The sequence below is a fragment of the Carassius carassius genome, chromosome 12 (genome assembly GCF_963082965.1).
Source record: "Carassius carassius chromosome 12, fCarCar2.1, whole genome shotgun sequence".
NCBI classification, from domain to species: Eukaryota; Metazoa; Chordata; class Actinopteri; order Cypriniformes; family Cyprinidae; genus Carassius; species Carassius carassius.
In genome coordinates, this window is record NC_081766.1 from 17,770,767 (window position 1) to 17,793,440 (window position 22,674).

At 36.8% G+C, this 22,674-nt stretch overlaps 1 protein-coding gene across 4 annotated transcripts; it reads left to right on the forward strand.

Moving 5' to 3' along the window:
• Positions 1-680: 680 nt before the first annotated feature.
• Positions 681-22,373, forward strand: LOC132154982 (solute carrier family 12 member 7-like). Of its 4 annotated transcripts, XM_059563737.1 has the most exons (26): positions 681-1,059; positions 5,761-5,846; positions 6,008-6,139; positions 6,308-6,454; positions 7,473-7,527; positions 7,631-7,761; positions 7,970-8,205; positions 9,662-9,873; positions 10,042-10,206; positions 12,628-12,726; positions 12,839-12,896; positions 13,020-13,194; positions 13,362-13,480; positions 13,950-14,048; positions 15,201-15,320; positions 15,407-15,511; positions 15,614-15,782; positions 16,318-16,513; positions 16,813-16,982; positions 17,068-17,199; positions 17,412-17,519; positions 17,728-17,838; positions 19,354-19,523; positions 19,649-19,663; positions 21,177-21,310; positions 21,519-22,373. In XM_059563737.1, the coding sequence occupies exons 1-26, from the start codon at positions 936-938 to the stop codon at positions 21,608-21,610; spliced, it is 3,360 nt and encodes a 1,119-aa protein (XP_059419720.1). In that variant the 5' UTR covers positions 681-935; the 3' UTR covers positions 21,611-22,373. The 4 variants fall into 4 exon arrangements, with proteins under 4 accessions (XP_059419720.1, XP_059419721.1, XP_059419722.1 ...); XM_059563738.1 differs by lacking the exon at positions 19,649-19,663; XM_059563739.1 differs by lacking the exon at positions 17,728-17,838.
• Positions 22,374-22,674: the final 301 nt, after the last annotated feature.

Here is a 22,674-nt window from a genome sequence, read left to right on the forward strand (position 1 = left end):
TCATGTTCTCTCCATATTTACCGATCTGTGAGAATTTATTACTAAGATCATGTGCTGCTTGGACCCCAAAGAACATAACACTTTTGATTTCTAGTTTATAGCCAAAACAGCAGTTTTCTCCATCACTGATTAGCTCCTATGCAGGTTGTTCCTGTGAAGTCAGCAAAGTTCCACCACTCAGACCCTTATCAGCTCTTCTCACATGACCGATAAATGCATTGTCAGTGTGTATCTATCAGTCATGTCAGGGTACGATTGTGCCCACACTCTAGAAGCAGAAAACAGAGCAAGACACTGACTAGGCTTATTTCAAACAAATGCACACACATATTTTAGGAGAATTTGGTTGATCAACATTCAGAATCAAAGTTCTGTGCAAAAAGATAATGTCCACCAAGCATTCAGGCAGTTTCAGTAATAGTCTTTCCAGGAAAACATGGGTGATGCAGTTATTTTCAGGTTTAATTCCTCTCCGGTCCTAATGGTTCCTGAATGGAGTGGTTGTAGCACACGTTTCGTTTTGAGGCTAGGAACGTCAGGAGGAGGTGGGTCAGGGAATTGGGCTGGGGTTGAGGAATGCCACATTGTGGTTAGCCTTTTGTTCCCATCACTTTGGGCAGTCTCAGATGACTCTGGCTTGGCAAACAATCACCTCCCTCCCAGCCTTCACAGGTACAACAGGCAGGGTAGTTAACATAAAACAGGAAGCACCAGCTCAGAACTCTGAGGCAGGACAGAACAGCCCATTCACCAGAGGGAGGAGTTGTGTACTGCTCCTTATTTGGTTGAAAGTGATCACATGGGCTGCTGCGTCTGAACAACAGTTGTGAAGAAGTCAGAGAACTTCGAACTCTGGCGAGCCCAGGAGACTTGGGGTGAGACGGAGAAAAAAAGACTCAAGGAATATAACACTGAGCACATGGTGTGAGGGGAAAATGCCCACTAACTTCACAGTGGTGCCTGTGGAGGACACCCCAATTTCAAATGCAGACTATGATGGAGAGATATTGAAAGAACAGGACAAGGAGGAGCCACACATGGCAAGAGGACCCTACTCAGGTGAGAGTGGAGAGGGTGGGGGGGTTAGATCCTGCCTAGACATGTGCAAACCAAAGAGGAGAACTTTTCAAAGACATACTATGAAAGGCTTGGGCTTTATTAAAGTGCCTGTGTTTACAGTGAGCGTATCCTCAAAAGCAAATGTGTGCCATGTTTACTGGCATGCGTTTGTGAAATCTTCTCCTCATGGAATGTAAACAAGTGGCAGTTTCCTGGTGCCTTTTCCCTCTCCATTTTCCTATTTTCTCTGTCTTTCACTCTTTCTCTTTAGATGAATTACTAAATCTGTTGCTGCATTTTTTTGCATATAAAAAAGAGACCTTAAAGTCAAGTTGCACTGCATCTCCTTCTATTCTTGTTCTCCTGAACTTTTTTTTTGTGTGGGTTCCATTGAAATTTTAAGGGACAGGTCACCCAAAAATAAAAATTATTTCATCATTTACGTAAGTGTATGAATTTCTTTCATCTTCTGAAAACAGAAAAATCTATTTTGAAGAATGTTGGTGGCCAAAAAGTTTCTAGTTGCCTTTGATTTCTGCTGTATTTTTTTCCCATACTGTGGAAGTCAATGGATAACATTCTTCAAAATATTTTCTTCTGTGTTTAGCAGAAGAAAAATTACTTCAGAACACAGATTTGGAACAACATGATGATGAGTAAATGACAGAATCTGAATAAAAACTAAATAGAAGTCCTTTAGTTGTATTATGCTTCTTGTGTAACTTGTTACTGTGTTGGTTGTACCATTATTTACATGGAATGTGGAAGTTGTTGGTCAATGTTCCTACATTTTCTGACTTGAAACTGTATTGGAAAAAAAAACAATTATCTTAAAATGTAGTTTTCTATTCACATAAGATTTGCATAATAAGAATTGCATAAAACAATTATCAAAAAATGTTGTTATCCATTCACAAGTATTGCATAATCCAGATTTTTTTTCTTTTATGAGTGTTAATGTGTGCACAGGGGTGTGTAGCAGAGCTTGTGGCTCATCATTATGGAATGTGTCCTCTTCCTTTAAACAGGCCTATTTAAAACTTTCCATTAAATAATAATATGTCTTTATTGTGCCGTTTCCCTTTTAAGATTAAATACTGCATGTGAAAAAAAAATCTGTGGCTATAAAGGCACTTTATAGGCTATATGCTGCATCAGTTGATCGTCTAACCCTCATTAACCCTATAAAGCCTACTATATCATATATGATACAGTACATGGATTCCCTATCACTTAACATGATTAGAACATTGCTGTAAAACCTGCTGTACATGCATTCTCACCTCTGATTGATAGTTCATACTTTATTGATAGTAAAAAGCCTACATAAAATGTCCTCATTCAGGTAATCATTTTATTAAAGTAAACAAGATTTTTATTATTATTATTATTTAATGATCTACTGGACTGAAACAATTAATTATCCATACATTTTTTTTCTTCAGAAAAATCATGTTAAAATGTGAGTATCATATATGATACATAAGGATTTTGAGGAACATTTATTTGTACATCTCTCTCTTAATTATCATTGTATTGAAAAAACGAATGCTACAGAGTATTGATCATAAAACTAGGCATTGAAATATCATCTTACAAAGACATTACTTGGAGATCTAGAATGAAAACTATTTATGCTTAGTTTTGGCCTCCGAATAAAATGTATATTTTTTCCCTCCTCGAGTAGGCGTACCATATTCCTATCACATACATAATGAATATGATACTCAAAATTATGGACTATTATTTCATATTTTAGGCTTTGCAGTGTTAAAGATATTTTCTTAAAGATTTTTTTTTTCAAATAAACTAATATTTTTATTTAGCAAGGATGCATTTAAAATATATGATTTATTTATTTATAAATGTTTTAAAAATTATTTATTTATAAATATATAAACTATAAATATTCAAATCTGTATATCAGCAGGATTTCTGAAGGATCATGTGACACTGAAGACTCCAGTTATGGCTACTGAAAATTAGTCTGTTATATGTTTCAAATCATGCCTTTATACAGTAAACGTATGCCAACTATGAGCTTTTCCAAAACATCTTAATCTAGTCCCTTTGGGATTTCATTTGTATACAAAATTAGCTGTTCACAGGATGATAAACAAAATTTACAAGCTACACAGGAGGAATTCTTAGGAAAAGGATGTTTCGGAAGCCTTGAAAGTTTTTTATAAACCTCCTCTGTTATTGTTCTGTTCTCACTGTGGAAAGAGACACGAAATTAGATCCAAATGGCATATTTCCATTTTACTACAATGTTAAAACCAACAGAAGCAATAATCTGTTAAATAGCAACAAAATAAGTTTCAGGGAAGTCGTGGCCTAATGGTTAGAGAGTCAGACTCCCAATCGAAAGGTTGTGAGTTCGAGTCCTGGGCCGGCAGGAATTGTAGGTGGGGGGAGTGCATGTATAGTTCTCTCTCCACCTTCAATACCATGACTGAGGTGCCCTTGAGCAAGGCATCGAACCCCCAACTGCTCCCCGGGCGCCGCAGCATAAATGTGTGCTCACAGTGTGTGTGTGTGTTCACTTCTCTGTGTGTGTGCACTTCGGATGGGTTAAACGCAGAGCACAAATTCTGAGTATCGGTCACCATACTTGGCTGAATGTCACTTCACTTCACTAACTCATCAATGCAGCAATTTGTTCTGTCTTAAATTCATTCAGTACATTGATTGTCACTGCATATAATCTACTAAATATAAACTAAACTGATTTCATTTCCATATCTAATATTTATTTAAACACAATTCTTTAAATGTTTATCATAATCATATTGTACCCACTTCAATAATTTCACACTAGATGCACAGCTCTTTTTTCACTTTGAAATATTTCTGCAATTACACAAATGAGGTCTAGCTGGAGCTGGATTTCAGTTTTTCTTTCTGCACATATTCTCTTTTGGCTGACTAACTGGTTTTGAAAAAGCCTTTACTGTAATGCCTACTCCCCTCCTCGAGTTGATGACAAGTCATTCAAGACTTGCGTTGAGCAGTGCCAGTCAACGATCGAAATACAGGAGAGAGCCATACTGATGTTGTTTTTGAACCTGACAGAGGACAAGACCAACTAGAGCGAAGGAAGAGGCTGATATCACCTACATAAAGCATATACTGGAATAATAACTGAGTGAAGAAGAGAAAGAAATAGACAATCAGATATGAGAGGTATAGGAGATTTGGAAAAGAGAGAGGCTGATCCCCCAGATCACCACCCTTCTTGACAAAACTAAGAAGTTTGTCTAGCCTTGATTGCAACAGGTGAAGAAGAGTAAATGAAGATGATCAAACTGGAATAAAACCGAAATCAGCTGCAGTCCTGTGGATCAACTGATGCATTTGCATCAGCGGAGACTGTACTGCAATTTACTTAAGCACACTGTCTGCCCTTTTATCCAAACAAAAGGGACAAAAAGATAAAGGTTCTTATCACTCAGACCATCAGACACGTTCACACATTTGTTTCTGTCTCAGCATGGAGTGTGAAGAAGGTTTGAATGTAGAGACATTAGGTGAGTGTGAATCTCATTGATTTAGATCATCAGAAGATCATTACAATGGCAAGAGTAAGCATACGATTCTAAATCAACTTGAAATTAATGTTCAGCATTTAAAATTTCACACACTGGAGTAGAAAAAAATGCCTGTTTGACCTTTGCGTGTACATTTGTAATCTTTCACTTTCTTTTTTTACCATTGCCATATGTTTCTTGCCTTTAGGCAGAGTTGTATTGTAGAAAGCTCACAGATTTCCTTCTGTGGGGGTTAAAGATTAAAACCTATTAAATGAGCAGATAACCACATCACGAGTCATAGTTTGAGGGGAACACAAGTTGAGTGACTTCTGGACAGACAAAAAATTGTCTGGATGATCTGTTTGCATTTTACCTTTTCAGTTGTCTATAGAAAAATATATCATGCTTGTTTGCTGCATATGTTGGTTTAGTGACAATCATGGGTTATTAAACAGTATACTGTATATCAGTACTGTATCAACACTTTTTGAGTTATTTCAAAGATGGCAACCTGACCCTTCATTTGTTTCAAAAGCATCTAATAAATGAAAGGGTTCGGTTATATTTCTTGACTAAAATAACAGATGAAGAGATTATGTGGAAAATGTGAGTTTTGTAATGTTTTCCCAAAACAAGGATAAACATGTCTTGTCAAATAGAAGTAACGTTTTCACTTTCATTATTATTATTTTTATTTATTTATTTTTACTTTTTTTTTTTTTTTTGTCCAAACCTAACAACACTGAGGGAGGAAAAAAAATAGTTGAAGCTCCAATTAATACTTAATACGCTTACATGCATCTTACAGAGATTTTTTTTTACCTGATTTACAATTTAAAGAAGTCCGATTTAGTTATTAAAAGTTAGAGAACGTCACAGCAGGATATCAAACATGTCTGATGTTTTGATCAGATTTTAGAATGCTTTTGTTTGTTTCTGTTCTGTTGTGTTTGGCGAGATTAAAAATTGTAGTATGTTCAATCATTAGTGTATAATGTTTTTCTCTGTAACCATTCACAAAGTTGGCAAGTGTATTATGACGAGTGTTTAAAAATCATTCCGATTTCAAAAGTGGTGTAGCATATACATATAGCATATTCTAGCCTTTAAACTAAAAACCAACCTGTCTCTGATTTAAACCGTATTTGTGTTTCCTCTCATTCTCCAGGTGACGAGACTCCCAGAGAAACCTGCTCATTAATCAGTACAGATCATGATGACAGCATTTACGGCTACAATATGGCTCTCTATGAGGTAACAAACTGCTTAAAGCAAACTCTTTTTTTCTTTGTGCATCAGTTATCCCTGTTGAGAACTGTCTGTTCAGATAAAATAGTTCACCTAATGTATATCATGTCTCTAAATTATGATGCGATGCTGTATGTATTAATTCTTTAGCTCTTCTTTATTAACAGGATGAGATGGACAGCACACCAATGGTATCATCCCTCCTCAATAAACTAGCCAACTACACCAACATAACCCAGGGGGTCATCGAGCATGAGAAGGCAGAGAGTGAGGATGGGATTCAGAGGGTCCCCATAAATGTGAGTCTTCAATATCACTCGCTATGAGATGACTGAAAGACTTAAAACACGATCGAAGATTATTAAAACACGCATTGAATTCGCAGCTTCTGCAGTCATTTTGCATGTATCTCTGTTTTTCCTACATACCTTAAATGTTTTCATTTTTTTGTGTCAATCTGTTTGAAGGGCCCTCAGATGGGCACATTTATAGGTGTGTTCCTGCCCTGCATGCAGAACATTCTGGGTGTGATTCTTTTCCTGCGGCTCACATGGATAGTGGGTACCGCGGGAATCATGGAGGCCCTTGCTATCGTCTTCATGTGCTGTTCTTGCGTGAGTCTTTTCCCCATTTCCAAGTGTGAAAAGACACAAATAAAAGCCATTTGTTTTCCAATCAGTTCACTCAAAATTAAAAATTAAATTCAATTTATCAGACGCTTTTATCCAAAGTGACTTACAGTGCATTCAGGCTATCAATTTTTACCTATATCATGTGTTTCCAGGGAATCAAACCCCCAACCTTGCGCTTGATAGTACAATGCTCTACCAATTGAGCTACAGGAACACAATCAAAAAATTCCTTTATGTCAGTTTCGTCATGCAAACAAATAAAAGAACTTGACATGGCCAAGAGTATGTAAACACTTCCTTGTAATTATCAGATTTGGCTCAGATAATTATCGGATTCCAGTGATTCTATAGCATGCGGTGACATTCTAAATAACTATGTGCTTCAAACTTTGCGCAAACAGTTTCATTTTGTTATCAATCACAATGAAGAAGAAAAAAAATACCATGGCTCATTCCATATGACAAACAAATAGTTATATATTTGTCCATTTGCTTTGATAAGATTGTTTTGTATACACTCAAACATCTCGGTTACGTACGTAACCCTTATTCCCTGATGGAGGGAACAGAGATGTTATGTCGTGACGACATTAGACCCCTCATGTCCCTTAATGTCCTCATGATATAACTCGTAGTGACCGACAGATATGGAACCAAATTCATCCACACAGATATTATGCATTTTTAAAAGATATCAGTTTGAACATTAACTTTGGCAGCCCTCTAAAATATTAAAAATAAAAGTAAAACTGGAAAGCTCTGCAATAATAACTAAAGGTGAACTCTTTTTGCCAATAGAAATAAAAACTAAATTAGAAATTCAAGACAACCCTGCAGCAAGCATTTATACAGGCAGATTTGTCTTTGGGATGGCCATATGAGGAATTCTTATAGCCTTTTTTGATTATATATTTTCAACTCATATTTAACAAAATGTTTAGTATTGTAATAATGCAAATAAATAAATCTGTTTTACATCTGGCGTTTTTCTTATCTCTAGACCATGCTGACTGCAATTTCAATGAGTGCCATTGCGACCAATGGTGTAGTGCCTGGTATGATTTCAATCTGCTAGGTCATTCTTTTATATATTATTTTAATTTTTATTGATTCCATATTTGCTTTAAGTCACTTGATTCTCTTCTCTTCCCACTTTAGCTGGTGGCTCATACTATATGATCTCCAGGGCATTAGGCCCAGAGTTTGGAGGAGCAGTGGGTTTGTGTTTCTACCTGGGCACCACATTTGCAGGTTCTATGTACATACTTGGAACCATGGAAATTTTTTTGGTGAGTCAAGACTTACAGGCCAACATTAGCAATTTCTTGCAAACAAATATACTACTCATTCAGCACTACAGAAGATCTTGTGTCAGCACTAAACTAGCATGAGTCAGCAGATTCTATACTTCCATTGCCTTAGACAAAACCTCAAAAATCACATTAACTTATAAATCCTCAGTATGATAACAACCCTTTCTCTACTTTCCTTTTACAGACATACATAATGCCCAATGCAGCTGTGTTTAAAGCAAATACTGGGGAGCCAAATGGAATGCAAAATAACATGCGCATTTATGGGACATGCTGTTTAGCTATTATGGTTCTAGTAGTATTTGTTGGAGTGAAATATGTCAATAAGCTGGCCTTGGTCTTCCTGTCCTGCGTAATGTTGTCAATTATGGCCATCTATGCAGGGGTCATCCAGTCTGCCATCAAGCCTCCCGATTCACAGTTGAGTATGGTGTGATTTTTTATTTAAACTCCACACAGCATAAAACATTATGCTGTGTTCCAGTGTACAAATTATTATGTCTCACAATTATGTCTCACAATTAAGTTGGGCAAACAGAATTCTATTGTGAATAATAAACCCAAATAACTACATGTGAATTTAGAATGATAAAAACATAAAAAAGCAGCACAGTGTAGGGCAAAATCATTCAGGAAATAATGAAACAAAATAAACATATCATTTCTCAAGAGCAATTTTTTAAGGAGACACAAATAATACTGCAAAAATTTTACTTTTAAGGATTTCTCTACACAAAGGAATGGCTTACTACTAGTAGTGCAGTAGAGAGATCGTGCCAAATTAGATATTAAACAATAATATCTGTCACAGTGTTGCCAAGTCTGCGTTTTTCCTGGGGAATTGCCCGGGATTTCCGCCTATGCCTTTTAAGTCTCATGACGTCAAATGATGTCTGGACAGGCTTTTATGGTTCTCCTTGTAGAATTTGAGAACTTTGACAAATTATATCCGATTCTAAACTTCCATAATTATACTGCACTACGTCTATTTTTAATATTGATATACACAACGATCGGAACTTCAGGTAATGTGGGCTGGGCTACCTGGGATAGGCCTACAAACAAAACTGCTGACATGTATTTATTTATTTATTTATTGGTTTCAGTAGGGTCTATAAATAGCTATTGCCTAGTATTTGATTAAATATTATGCTACAGCTTAATTTAGAATGTTTAAATGGATAATCCATCTCAAAATGAAAATTTAGTCATTAATCACTTACCCCCATGTCGTTCCTAACCCGTAAAAGTTTTGTTAGTCTTCTGAACACAATTTAAGATATTTTAGATGAAAACGGGAGGCTTGTGACTGACCCATAGCCAAGTAAGTTACACTGTCAAAGCCAAGTAAAGTATGCAAGATGTCGTCACAGTTGTCCATCTGCCATCAGTGATTCAACTATAATGTTATGAAGCAATGAGAAAACTGTTTGTAAGTGAAGAAAGAAAAAAAAGACGTGTCACAAGAAACAGTGCATCCTTGTGACGCAGTTGACACAGAAGAGCGTAGGCAGTTTGAGTGATGTGGAGAGACACAGAGGAGACTGTTGACAAAAGAATTGTTGAATAAAGTCGTCATTTTTGTTTTCTTTGCTTAAAGACAGTATTCCTGTCGCTTCATAACGTTACGGTTGAACCACTGATGGCAAATGGACTATTCTGCCGAAATCTTTCATACTTTTTTCATACCGGTTTTCATCCAAAATCGTAAATTGTGTTCAGAAGACGAACAAAGCTTTTACGGGTTTTGAACGACATGGGGGGTGAGTGATTAATGACAAAATGTATTTTTTGGGTGGAGTAACCCTTTAAGATATATCTGACGCGATGGAGCATATTGTTTGAACAATTACATTTCTCTTTTGTTCTTCAACAGAGTCTGTCTGCTAGGCAACCGCTCATTGCAAAATTCTATGTTTGACAAGTGTCAAAAAACTGAGGTCATAAACAACATAACCACCCCCACCAAACTATGGACGCTTTTTTGTAAAGGGGATTTAGGAAATGCAACATGCGATGAATACTTCACCCAAAACAATTTAACAGTGATTCAAGCTGTTCCTGGCTTACTCAGTGGGGTCATATCAGGTGAATACTCAAATAAAATTACACACCAAGCTATACAAATCTCATTTAACTTAATTAGTGGTACACCACCAGATTGAATGATGATAACAAAATTAAACAGTTTGTTTGTTTTGATGCATCACATAAGACAGCTCAGTGTTTTACTAAATGTTAATCTTTCTCCTATAGATAACATGTGGGCACACTATGGACAATACCAGACAGTATTGGAGAAGGAGGGAAAGAGTTCAGAACAAGCTTCGGATAACAAAAGTGTAAATCAAACTTATGTCTTCAGTGACATCACTACCTTCTTCACCCTTCTGGTTGGAATCTACTTCCCTTCAGTTACAGGTATTTCAAAAGTGTATGACTTTCTTTCTTCAGTAGAAAGGTGAAAAATTATTATTATTATTATTATTTTGTAGCACTGCTGGATTTCAATGTAATTATAATGAATGTGGGATTTTGAGAGTAGTAAAAATAAATACAACACAGAACAGAAACAGAAAATAGATGAAATGAAGACCAAGTTCCAGTTAAATTCTACAATCAAGTCAAGTCAAGTCACCTTTATTTATATAGCGCTTTAAACAAAATACATTGCGTCAAAGCAACTGAACAACATTCATTAGGAAAACAGTGTGTCAATAATGCAAAATGATAGTTAAAGGCAGTTCATCAGTGAATTCAGTGATGTCATCTCTGTTCAGTTAAATAGTGTCTGTGCGTTTATTTGCAATCAAGTCAACGGTATCGCTGTAGATGAAGTGTCCCCAACTAAGCAAGCCAGAGGCGACAGCGGCAAGGAACCGAAACTCCAGACAGAATGGAGAAAAAAACCTTGGGAGAAACCAGGCTCAGTTGGGGGGCCAGTTCTCCTCTGACCAGACGAAACCAGTAGTTCAATTCCAGGCTGCAGCAAAGTCAGATTGTGCAGAAGAATCATCTGTTTCCTGTGGTCTCGTCCTGGAGGTCCTCTGAGACAAGGTCTTTACAGGGGATCTGTATCTGGGGCTCCAGTTGTCCTGGTCTCCGCTGTCTTTCAGGGCAGTAGAGGTCCTTTCTAGGTGATGATCCACCATCTGGTCTGGATACGTACTGGATCCGGGTGACTGCAGTGACCCTCTGATCTGGATACAGACTGGATCTGGTGGCTACGGTGACCTCGGAATAAGAGAGAAACAGACATATATTAGAGTAGATGCCATTCTTCTAATGATGTAGCAAGTACATAGGGTGTTATGGGAAGTGTTTCCGGTTCCGGTTTACCTAATTAATGCAGCCTAAAAATCCTTTAACGGATTTGGATATTAAAAGCATATTACTATGTTATGTGTAAGCCAGGTTAAAGAGATGGGTCTTTAATCTAGATTTAAACTGCAAGAGTGTGTCTGCCTCCCGAACAATGTTAGGTAGGTTATTCCAGAGTTTAGGCGCCAAATAGGAAAAGGATCTGCCGCCCGCAGTTGATTTTGATATTCTAGGTATTATCAAAATATTATCAAATATTCTCAAATTCTCAAGTTTTGAGAATGTAGCGGACGTAGAGGATTATAATGTAAAAGGAGCTCATTCAAATACTGAGGTGCTAAACCATTCAGGGCTTTATAAGTAATAAGCAATATTTTAAAATCTATACGATGTTCGATAGGGAGCCAGTGCAGTGTTGACAGGACCGGGCTAATATGGTCATACTTCCTGGTTCTAGTAAGAACTCTTGCTGCTGCATTTTGGACTAGCTGTAGTTTGTTTACTAAGCGTGCAGAACAACCACCCAATAAAGCATTACAATAATCTAACCTTGAGGTCATAAATGCATGGATTAACATTTCTGCATTTGACATTGAGAGCATAGGCCGTAATTTAGATATTTTTTTGAGATGGAAAAATGCAGTTTTACAAATGCTAGAAACGTGGCTTTCTAAGGAAAGATTGCGATCAAATAGCACACCTAGGTTCCTAACTGATGACGAAGAATTGACAGAGCAACCATCAAGTCTTAGACAGTGTTCTAGGTTATTACAAGCAGAGTTTTTAGGTCCTATAATTAACACCTCTGTTAATTCTTTCAGAATCCTCTTTAAGTCCGTCATTATGTGTGTGTTTGGAGTGGCAGTTTTTTCTGCGCAGATGATAAGGTTGCGGGGTGTGACGAAAACTGAAATAGACCATTTAATTTAGGGTTACAGTGTTTCCCTTCCATTTGTTGTATAAACAGTTATGTTTATGAAGGCCAAACACAGCAAAAAACGTGAGCAGTGTATGCCCTTCACAATGTTACACAATGTGCATGCATGTAATTTCAGTTTATTGATAATGTTTTGGCTTCAAATTACTAAAAACCAAACTTATTCATCTTCATCGCTTACAAATGAGAACATACATATGCATGTTAGGTTTCAGTGAATTATGGGTAAATATCCACTTCAGTAAGCAGTTTTTTTGTTCTTTTGGTATCACATTTTACAGAAAAGGAAACCTCTTCAAATAAGTCAATGTGTGAGTGATCTGTGCGAATGATTCAGATGGAATCGTACACTATTTCAAGGCCATTTTCTAACCCACTTAGCTGATTATTTAGAAGGAGCAAAATCAAAAGGGTGATTCTTTTGTGAATCGGGCAGGATTTACTGTACGCAGAAAGGAAAACATATGTCAAATAACACAAAAAAGAATAACAATATCAATATGTTTAGTTAAACTACTTGCTGTGGAAAAAGTGTTTTAAAAGTATTATGAAACACATTAAATGTTTTTCTCTGATTTTCACAGGAATCATGGCTGGGTCGAACAGGTCTGGAGATCTTCGAGACCCTCAGAGGTCCATTCCCACGGGTACCATTATGGCTATTGCAACCACCTCTTTCATCTGTATCTTTTTCTGCCAAAAAAAAAAAGCCTCAAAGGAAAGAATATTAAGTTTTGTAAACTATGTTATAATTAATTACTTAAGTTGGATGAATACCTTAATGATGTTAAACAGACATTTCCTGTGTGGTGTTATTTGGAGCATGTATTGATGGTGTGGTGCTGCGAGACAAGTACGTGTTATTTGGTAACAGCTGTGGTTTACAAAAATTCAGATAATATCTACAGGCACAGTTTTCACATGTAATATAGTCTTCCTGTTTTTACGTGCTTTTGCATGCTTGCTTTCGTAATAGGTATGGAGAGTCAGTTAAAGGAAGTCTAGTTGTTGCCACACTTGCTTGGCCATCTTCATGGGTGATTGTGATTGGCTCATTTTTCTCCTGTTGTGGGGCGGGGCTACAGAGCCTCACCGGTGCTCCCAGGATCCTACAGGCTATAGCTCGAGATGGCATCATGCCGTTCTTACAGGTAACAACATGCCCTGGCTTCACTTTGTGATTAGGTAAAGTTACATTTAAATGTCTTGAGGCACATGTGCGTTTGAATTGTTCTCGCTCACTGAAAATGTATAGAAAGAAAGCACAATGAAGCCACTATGACTATAAAGCCTAACATGACGTACTTCTTACTGGTAGGTGTTTGGTCACAGTAAATCTAACGGTGAGCCAACCTGGGCCTTACTCCTAACTGCAGTGATCTGTGAGATTGGGATCCTCATTGGTTCCCTGGATAATGTTGCCCCTATCCTCTCAATGTGAGTGTGTTCTGTTTGGTTTCACATCTTTTCTTTGTGACAAAACTAGACCTTACTTGGGAGTAAAAGCTTTACATTAAATTACACATTAACATATGACTTGATGTTTAAATGAATGTTTTCATGAATATTATAAAAATGTGTATCAGTGAAATTCTTTACAATAATTGTCCCTGCATTGTAAATGTGGTCATTACATGCAGTTCTGCTACTCCGTTTGTGAATTTTTGTGTTCAGTATAGGTATATAGTTTGAATTTAAATTACTATCTGTTTATTAATTTTTTATTTAGTCATTTTGTTGTTTGTCATTTTAAAAAGGTCTATATATTTTTCCTTTTTTTCTAATATTTTGTTATTGTAAATTTTTCCTTGGCAACTAGCACTAGAAATTGTATTTCAATTAACAAAAATGTTTTTTTTAATGGTTTTAATTTCAGTTAACCCTTCTTCCTATTTCTACTTTGCAGGTTTTTCTTGATGTGTTACCTCTTTGTAAACTTGTCCTGTGCTGTCCAAACACTTCTACGCACACCAAATTGGAGGCCGAGATTTAAATTCTACCACTGGTAAGTCACACTTCATGATTATTAGAACAAGTCAAGTCACCTTTATTTTTATAGCGCTTTATACAATACAGATTGTTTATAAGCAGCTTTACATGGATAAACAGGAGAATATTGATTTAAAATTGCAAACGGAGATCAATTCTGCTGTAAAGCAGCTCTAAAATCCAACAACAGTGTCTTTGCTCAGCTGAGATCAGTTCAGTGTTGATTCAGTGTAAAGATCATCAATTATGAATGTAGTTGTCAGGAGAAACGGGCTGGATTCAGTTGCGGGTTACACTGAGCTTTATTGAAAGGAGATGAGACAAGGCAGATGAGTATCGTTCCACAGTTTAGCTTGTTCGACAGCCGAGACCCAGAGAAATGAAAACTGGAATCTTAGGAATACTGTATTTGTGAGAACAAGGCAGAGCAAAACAGCAAAAGACACTGGAGCCTGAAGACAAGACAAGATGAGTACACAGACCAGCTCGAACTATTGGTAAGAGTTACAACAGTCTGGCAATGGACAGAGAAACACAGGGAATTATAAAGGGTAGAAATTAGAAGAATATTGAGAACAGGTGGCGAACAATTAAGGTTAACAACGGAGAAACAAGGAGGGCGGGGAAAACTCAAATCAAACAGGCAGACGCAGTGAGCTGTCATCCATCCAAACACACATTCACAACCCCAAAAGGCAGGTGATTAGCCCCGAACCCTGACAGTAGTTCAATTCAGCTATAAAGCAATCCTGTAGGAAACAATGATATCATCATCCAGCTCAGTTCAGTTCTTATCCAACAGAGTCAGTACATTCGATAATATTGCTGAATTTTAAGTCTCCACAACTAAACAACTCCGAAGTGACAGTGGCAAGGAACTCTAACTCCATGGGTGACAGAAATGGAAAAAAAAAACTTGGAAGAAACCAGGCTCTTTCAGGAGGGCAGCTTCTCATCAACAAGTAACACCTTTGTGGGAAGTGCATGTTCTGTTGTCCCACATGCCCAACAAATTGTCCTTTGGTTTTTCATTAACCAAACAAGTGTAATGTAATGTTTATTTGTTCCATCTGCATGTAAATTGATGTAGAATGGACCAGTCTGAGTTAATGTTTGATTGTACGAACTACCATTAAATGCACCACTGGATTTGTTTAAATGTCTTCAGGTCCCTCTCTTTTCTTGGGATGAGCCTGAGTCTCTCCCTCATGTTTGTCTCTTCATGGTACTACGCTTTGGTTGTCATACTGATTTCTGGATGCATCTACAAGTACATTGAATACAGAGGGTAAGAAAGTGTCCATCACATTCACTGTGTTTTAAAGTAAAATGTTCTATATTAATTCCCCCTTTTATCTCCCCAACACCCCTCAGGGCAGAGAAGGAATGGGGTGACGGGATTCGTGGATTATCCCTTAACGCAGCTCAATATGCCCTAATAAAACTGGAGGAGGCGCCACCCCACACCAAGAACTGGAGGTGAGCGTCCAGAAGAATAGCAGCACAACTTCAGCGCTGTTTAAGCGTCTTCATATTTGACAGAATCTAAGGCAAATATTTAAAATGTAACTAATCTTCCAGACCTCAGCTGCTGGTGCTCCTAAAGTTGGACTCGGACTTGGGGGTAAAACATCCACGTCTGCTCTCCTTTACCTCACAGCTGAAGGCTGGGAAAGGCCTGACCATCGTCTGCTCAGTGCTGGAGGGCACGTACATGGCTCGTGAAGCAGATGCTAAGCTCTCTGAAAAGGTGAAGGTGTACAGTTAAAGCCAGTTTGGTTTTGGCTTTGACAACAATAGCATTTTTTTAGGTTATTTATTAGATAGATTTATTACAGCCATAAGAGGAAAGAAAATGTAAACATTGAAGTTTTTGTCATGTGTTGCTCTAAAGGGCAGAATGTGCAGAAAATGTAATACATGTCAATTGGGCTTTTGTGTGGATATTCAGGGCTGGTTACGGGAAGGTTGCTGACTCAAAGCTTGCAAGAAGCAAGCCATGACCATTGAGCCCTTGTGAAAGACACTTGACTGCAGATTGCTCAAGAGTGAACGCCTTTGTAAAAAGTTTATAGCTTATGGTGACGTTCCTTGACAGTCACAAAACAAATTTCCTTTTAGATTACTCACCATACTTTCATTTTCAATCTACCCTGTAGTGATTAAATAGAGACATGGGACTTTTCTAACAGTGTATGTTCTCAGCTCAGCATATGTCAGCTACAGAAAATTATTTAACATAATGTTAACTTATTAACATTAATTATTAATTTTTTTTTCCACAGAATATCAAAGCGGCCATGGCAAATGAGAAAACGAAGGGTTTCTGTCATGTGGTGGTGTCCTCTAACCAGCGGGACGGTTTCTCTCACCTGATCCAGTCTGCAGGGTTGGGGGGCATGAAACACAACGCAGTGCTGTTGGCCTGGCCCGCAAACTGGAAACAATCCGAGAGCACCCTCTCCTGGAAGAACTTCATTGGTGCGCATTTGACATTTTCTGATACTAAGCTGCCATAAAGTCAGATAATCAGCTTAAGACAATGAGGCCAGGGATAATTAATAATAATTATAAAGGTTATGACTGTCATTGAGCTTTATTCTGAGCGAACTTTTGTAGGCTTTAGGTCTCAAAGTACCAAAAACGTTGCAATATTAGAATAATTCCATGTCATTTTAGATCATTTTGTGAAATATATTTTTTTAAAAGATGTGAAAAAGATGTAGTAAATATCAATCACTTTGACAACATAGTAAAAACTAAAATGATTTGTCCCAAAGAAACCGTCAGAGAGACAACAGCTGCCCACCAGGCCCTATTAGTGGCAAAAAACATCGATACATTTCCCACAAACCAGGACCGGTTAGCTGAGGGTACCATTGATGTCTGGTGGATTGTCCATGATGGTGGTCTGCTCATGCTTCTTCCATTCCTGCTCCGTCAGCATAAGGTAGAAGGCAACAGAATGTCTTATACAGAAAACTGCACCCTTTTTTTTCAGTAGGTTAGTTACCTTTTTTTATGAAATCGTGTAGGTTTGGAGAAGGTGTAAGATGAGGATCTTCACAGTGGCTCAGATGGATGACAACAGCATCCAGATGAAGAAAGATCTACAGATGTTCTTGTACCACCTGCGTCTTGATGCTAAAGTGGAAGTTGTGGAAATGGTGAGGTACAATCAGCATAAACTTAAAATCAATTATAATGTTTTAATAATGAATCTTTAATTAAGAAGCTGAAGTTTTAGTAAATTAATCTAATTTTAAATGTTCTTAATTATGTTATGTTACGATTGTTACTGTATGTTATGTTATATATAAGGAATGTTTGAATGCAAGATACTAGAATTGAACTTTTCACTATGTCAATACCTCTGTAGAATGCAGGCGATATCTCTGCTTTCACCTATGAGAAGACCCTTGTGATGGAGCAACGCTCTCAGATGCTAAAGCAGATGCAGCTTTCGAAGACAGAACGGGAGAGAGAGGTAATATTTCTTCAGCAATCTATTCTTTCGTCATTATTGTCAGGTTATTACTGGACTATATGTGGAATAAATGAATATGGTTGCAGTCAATACACTTCATACAGAATCATAAGTTTTTCATCCAGTTTCAAGACTGCTTTGGATTAAGTTAAGGCTCTGTTTTGCCTTCTTAACAATTTTGGATTATTTGCTCTGTGGCAAATGTCAGATTCAAAGCATCTCAGATGAATCCCGGAATTCCATCAGGAGGAAGCCCTGCCGGGAAAAACCAACTCAGAGCAACAAGTCACAAGTGCCAACTGTAATTCTGGACGAAGAGGTAGCGCAGGGGTTTACCTCGTACGGATCCCATATTTTCACTCTCTATCAAGGCTACTACCAATAGATAACAATCCTGTCCAACTACTCCATCCAAACAAGCTCTTTTCCACTGTGGCTGGTGCCTGAGGTGGAGCCAGTGCCCGGCTAAGGGCAGTACTTGGTCAGAAATTTGGGAGCTGTGGAAGTTGTGCCCACCAACATCACTGGTCATCTTGTTTGAGGCCAGGAATAGCTCACCAGGGTTGTTTGTGTGTAAAAGTGCAGTTCAGTTTCAGATTGGGCACCATCTCTGGCACCAGCACCAGTGGAAAAGTAGTAGTCCCTTTACACTGTGTGACATGACAGAGCCACAGCTTTCATCATTGGTTGCCTTTGGCAACTATGATTCTGCTATGGTTTTTACATTTTAAATTTGACAATTGCTCCATTATTTAGCAGTAAGCATAACATGGCAATGACTGTGGCCCTGAAAATGTCATAATTTAATTTGTTTACAGCATGTCCGCATGTCATTATGGGGCATGAGAGTGTCTCGACTACTTGAGTAAAAACTTGTGCAACTCCACTAATTGTACTACCATGTTTTAAGATTGTTTATTTAATCAAACCACACTACCATTCAAAAGGTTGGGTTGGTTAGATTTTTTTTAAAGAAGTTAAAGAAGTGCTTACCAGGTCTGCATTTTATTTGGTCAAAAATACAGTAAAAACAGTAATATTGTGAAATATAATTACAATTTAAAATAACTGCTTTCTATTTTAACATGTTTTAAAATGTATTTTATTCCTGTGAAGCTAAAACTGAAATATTTAGCATCATTTACTCCAGTCTTCAGTGTCACATGATCCTTTAGAAACCATTCTAATATGCTGATTTCATGCTTAGGAAACATTTCTTATGTTTACCAATGCTGAACAGTTATGCTGCATAATTTATTTATTGGAAACAGTGAATTTTTTTTTTTTCAGGATTCTTGGATGATAAGTTCAAAAGAGAATAAAAACATTTTGTAATAACAGAAATATTATATCTGATCAATTTTAATGCATATTTTCTGAATAAAAGTATTAACTTCTTTAAAAGAAAAAAATATACCGGCGCCAGACTTTTGAACGGTACTGTATGTTTTCGTTAACTTGTGTGTTATGTATTGTACGTTTTTTTTAAACTCCGTTTTCAGTCTAGTTACTAATCCATAGTTTGTTTCTGTGGGTATCGCAACATTCCTACAGCATTCATTCCCTGCTGAAAAGATCAGTATAACTGGTTTTACGTAAATACTGATGTGCTGATGGTAGCCTATAAGGCTTGCTTGGTCAACCACCTTGATCGGCAAGCACACCAAACCAGCATAAACCACCGCAGAAATTTACATGGCCCAAGCTGCTCTTTTCAATGGGTCTTTTAACAAAGTTTGTCTGTCTAGGTCCTGTCAGACTGCTATCCAGTGGCATTTTCAATGAACATTAATGGAGTTTGTTGTTGTAAACAGAGTGTGTCTTGATCTTTCAGGCTCAACTTATTCATGACAGGAACACTAAGTCCCATGCCACTCTGAACGACAAGGCCACGCCAACTTCTGACCGGGTCCATATGACCTGGACCAAAGAGAAGCTGATTAGTGAGAGAAACCGCCTTCGGGAGGCTAACATGGCTGTGCGGGACATCTTCAATATGAAACCGTAAGTTCAATAAAGACCGTAGATCAATAAAGTCAGTTTTGCATTCTTCTGAATATGTTTAATCATGTTTCATAATGAAAATGTTTGCTTTATTAATGCTAAGACATTTTGTTTTGTACTTCCAGTGAGTGGGAGAATCTGTAAGTTCCTTTGACTCTTGTGCAATTGGTTTGTGTGCTTAGTTTGTCTTAGCTGTCTGGTCTATGTTACAGTAGTACATATAAACAGAATGTGTTGCATGTCTGTCACACTAAACATGAATTGGTGTGTGTCTCTGTGTGTGGCCTGCTTAAGTCAGTGTGAGTCACAGTCACGGCATGAGTCAGCATGAAGCATTGTGACATAGATGTTTCTGTTTGCATGTGTTTCAACACTAAATATCTACAGTTAGCCAGCTAGCATGATGGGATTATTTTTAGTGCTAAAATACAGGATTTTGGCCATTAATTGTATGAATTAAGAGAATATGTTTTTTCTGTGTGTGTGTGTGTGTTTTTTTTTAGCTTTTGACATTGGTTTCTGCTTATTAACTCATGCTTTACATTCAACATATGGATAAATTCTACATTAATTTTATGTTTCACTCATTTAGGACTGTTTGGCTAATTCGAGCTTACTTGTTTTCTAGCAAAATGGATGGTTGCTTTATGTAATCCTTTGCAAAGACTGGTCTTCAAGAAAATTTTGATGTCTTAAACAGAGTTTTCTCCATTATTAAGGTTATCGTTAAATCCTATTAAGAATAAGATATGGATATCAGACTTTAAGCACTGGATCCCTGTCATATATCAAATCTTTTTAAGGAAATCTAACAAAATATGTTCACTGATGTCATGATGTCGTGAACAATCAATTATGAATCTTTACTGAAGTTATAGTACTTTACCAATTAATTCAGACATACACTAACCAACTATAAACATACACTTCTATTTAAATGTTTGGAGTAAGTAAGATTTCTTTTAAAGAAAATAATATTCTTATTCATGAATGCATTAAACTTATCAAAAGTAACAGCAAAACATTTACATTGTTACAAAAAAAACACTATTTCAAATAAATGCTGTTCTTTTGAACTTTCTTTTCCTGAAAAAAAACCATTGTTAATAATTACAAAAAATAAACACAATTATTTCGCACCAAATAATGAAGTAATGCCTGCTGCAAAATTCAGCTTTTCCAACACAGGAATAAATTGCACTTTAAACATATTCAGATAATAAAAATAATAAACAGATTTTTAAATTTGCAATAATATTTCACAATATTAAATAATTTTCTGTATTTATTTATTTATATCAAATAAATGCAACCTTGGTGAGCATGAGAGACTTCTTGCAAAACCATTTAATTTTAATTTAATGGTAGTGTATGTAAAAATAAACAAATATTTAAATGGCATATACTGTTAAGATATTTTATGATTTCCTTCATCTTAATAAACTGAAGAAGAAAAATTTTGAGATTTAAGAATCTTCTGACCTTCACTGATCAGCATTAAAATGTATCTGATGGTGACAACATCATTGCAGCATTTAAATTTGTGGTTGGTCATCATCCTTTCATTTGTGCATGCATTTTCAGTTGCTATTTCATATAATGTACAATTTATATAGTCTTAATGCTAAATGTGAATGACTGAATTTCTCACAGGGATCAGAGTAACGTCAGAAGAATGCACACTGCAGTCAAACTGAACGATGTTGTAGTCAACAAATCCCAGGGAGCCCAACTGGTGCTGCTGAACATGCCAGGACCACCCAAAAACAATGGCGGAGACGAGAATTGTATCCTTTCATCAGTTGAAATGCAGACAGTTGCACATCTACTTAAAAAGGGGCTGGGCTGTTATATAGTTGATATGTATTGAAAAGAACAGATAACATGGTCTGTCATTTTCTTTCAGACTCTGAGCCTAATTCATAGTGAGTTACAGTTTAAATGTCACCTTCATGTACAGCAGTCCTCCACACTTCTCCTTCACTCTGAGGTCAGACATGGAGTTTCTGGAGGTCCTCACAGAGGGATTGGACCGGGTGCTGCTGGTCCGAGGTAGTGGCAGGGAGGTCATCACCATTTACTCGTAACAACATTCAGAATCATACACTGAGGAGAGTATTTCTGTGAGGAGAGACTGCGCAGAGCTTCACAGATACTGTACAGATGGACTGAGGACAGGCAGTCCCACGCCAACTCCAGGCCGGTGCAACATATTTGAGGGTCCAAGAGGATTCTTCTCATTTAGTGCAGTCCACTCATGATCGGATCGAAAAACACATTTTATTACCAGGTGTTTACAGGAACCTTGAATGTGGTCCTTATTATTAATTGCCATAAGACTTGAAGAAAGTGACATCAGCTGATGTATTGCTGAATCATATGACTGTAAGGAACAGTTTGTAATTTATGTGTATTAAATGTATAGTTTTGCATTTCATTCTTCAGCATCGCATTCTTCTGCTGAGCTTTATGTACTGTGTGATGTTAGTTCGATTCATATGATTTTTGTACATTTTGATATCAGTGTTGCTCACATAGCGGTCGGTATGAGTAAAATTGAGATTATATCATCTGCCAAATCATATGGTTGAAATCTGTTAGTACTTAATGCATGTTCCTTTTTTTCCCTAAAATGTTTAATATTTTATACTTTTTCATGACGTGAAACTTTATTGCAAACATTTTTCTCAAAACAAAACTTAAATTTCATATTTTTTTCTCAGTGTGAGGAATATTTTAATGAAAAGAACGTAAAGAACATTTTTCCAGTATAGAGAATTATAGAAAAGGGTCCATGGATGTTAATGGTTCTTAATGGAACCATAAATGCCAATAAAGTCATAGATTTTTCTGATTGTCAGTGTCTATGATAAAGGCAAATTCAGTGTTCATTTAGATCTTTTATATGATTACAGTCCTAATTGGAATAGTGTAATTAAAATTATATATATATATATATATATATATATATATATAATGACTTAATCATTTATGCATTGCTGAATATTTTCTGAAAATGTATTCATCAACAAACATTGACCTTATAATCTTGAATAAAACTCTGGCAGACAGGCCTGTTGCACAGTCCATACTAGTATAGAGGGAGATGAAAACAAACCATTAATTACTTCCATTGTGATGTTCTATTTTG

Excerpts from the sequence above, each read along its gene's own strand:
- LOC132154982 (XM_059563737.1), top strand. The coding sequence starts at position 936 with ATGCCCACTAACTTCACAGTGGTGCCTGTGGAGGACACCCCAATTTCA. Across the intron at positions 1,060-5,760 it reads GGCAAGAGGACCCTACTCAG|GTGACGAGACTCCCAGAGAA; the intron begins GTGAGAGTGGAG and ends CTCATTCTCCAG. Across the intron at positions 9,874-10,041 it reads ACTCAGTGGGGTCATATCAG|ATAACATGTGGGCACACTAT; the intron begins GTGAATACTCAA and ends TTTCTCCTATAG.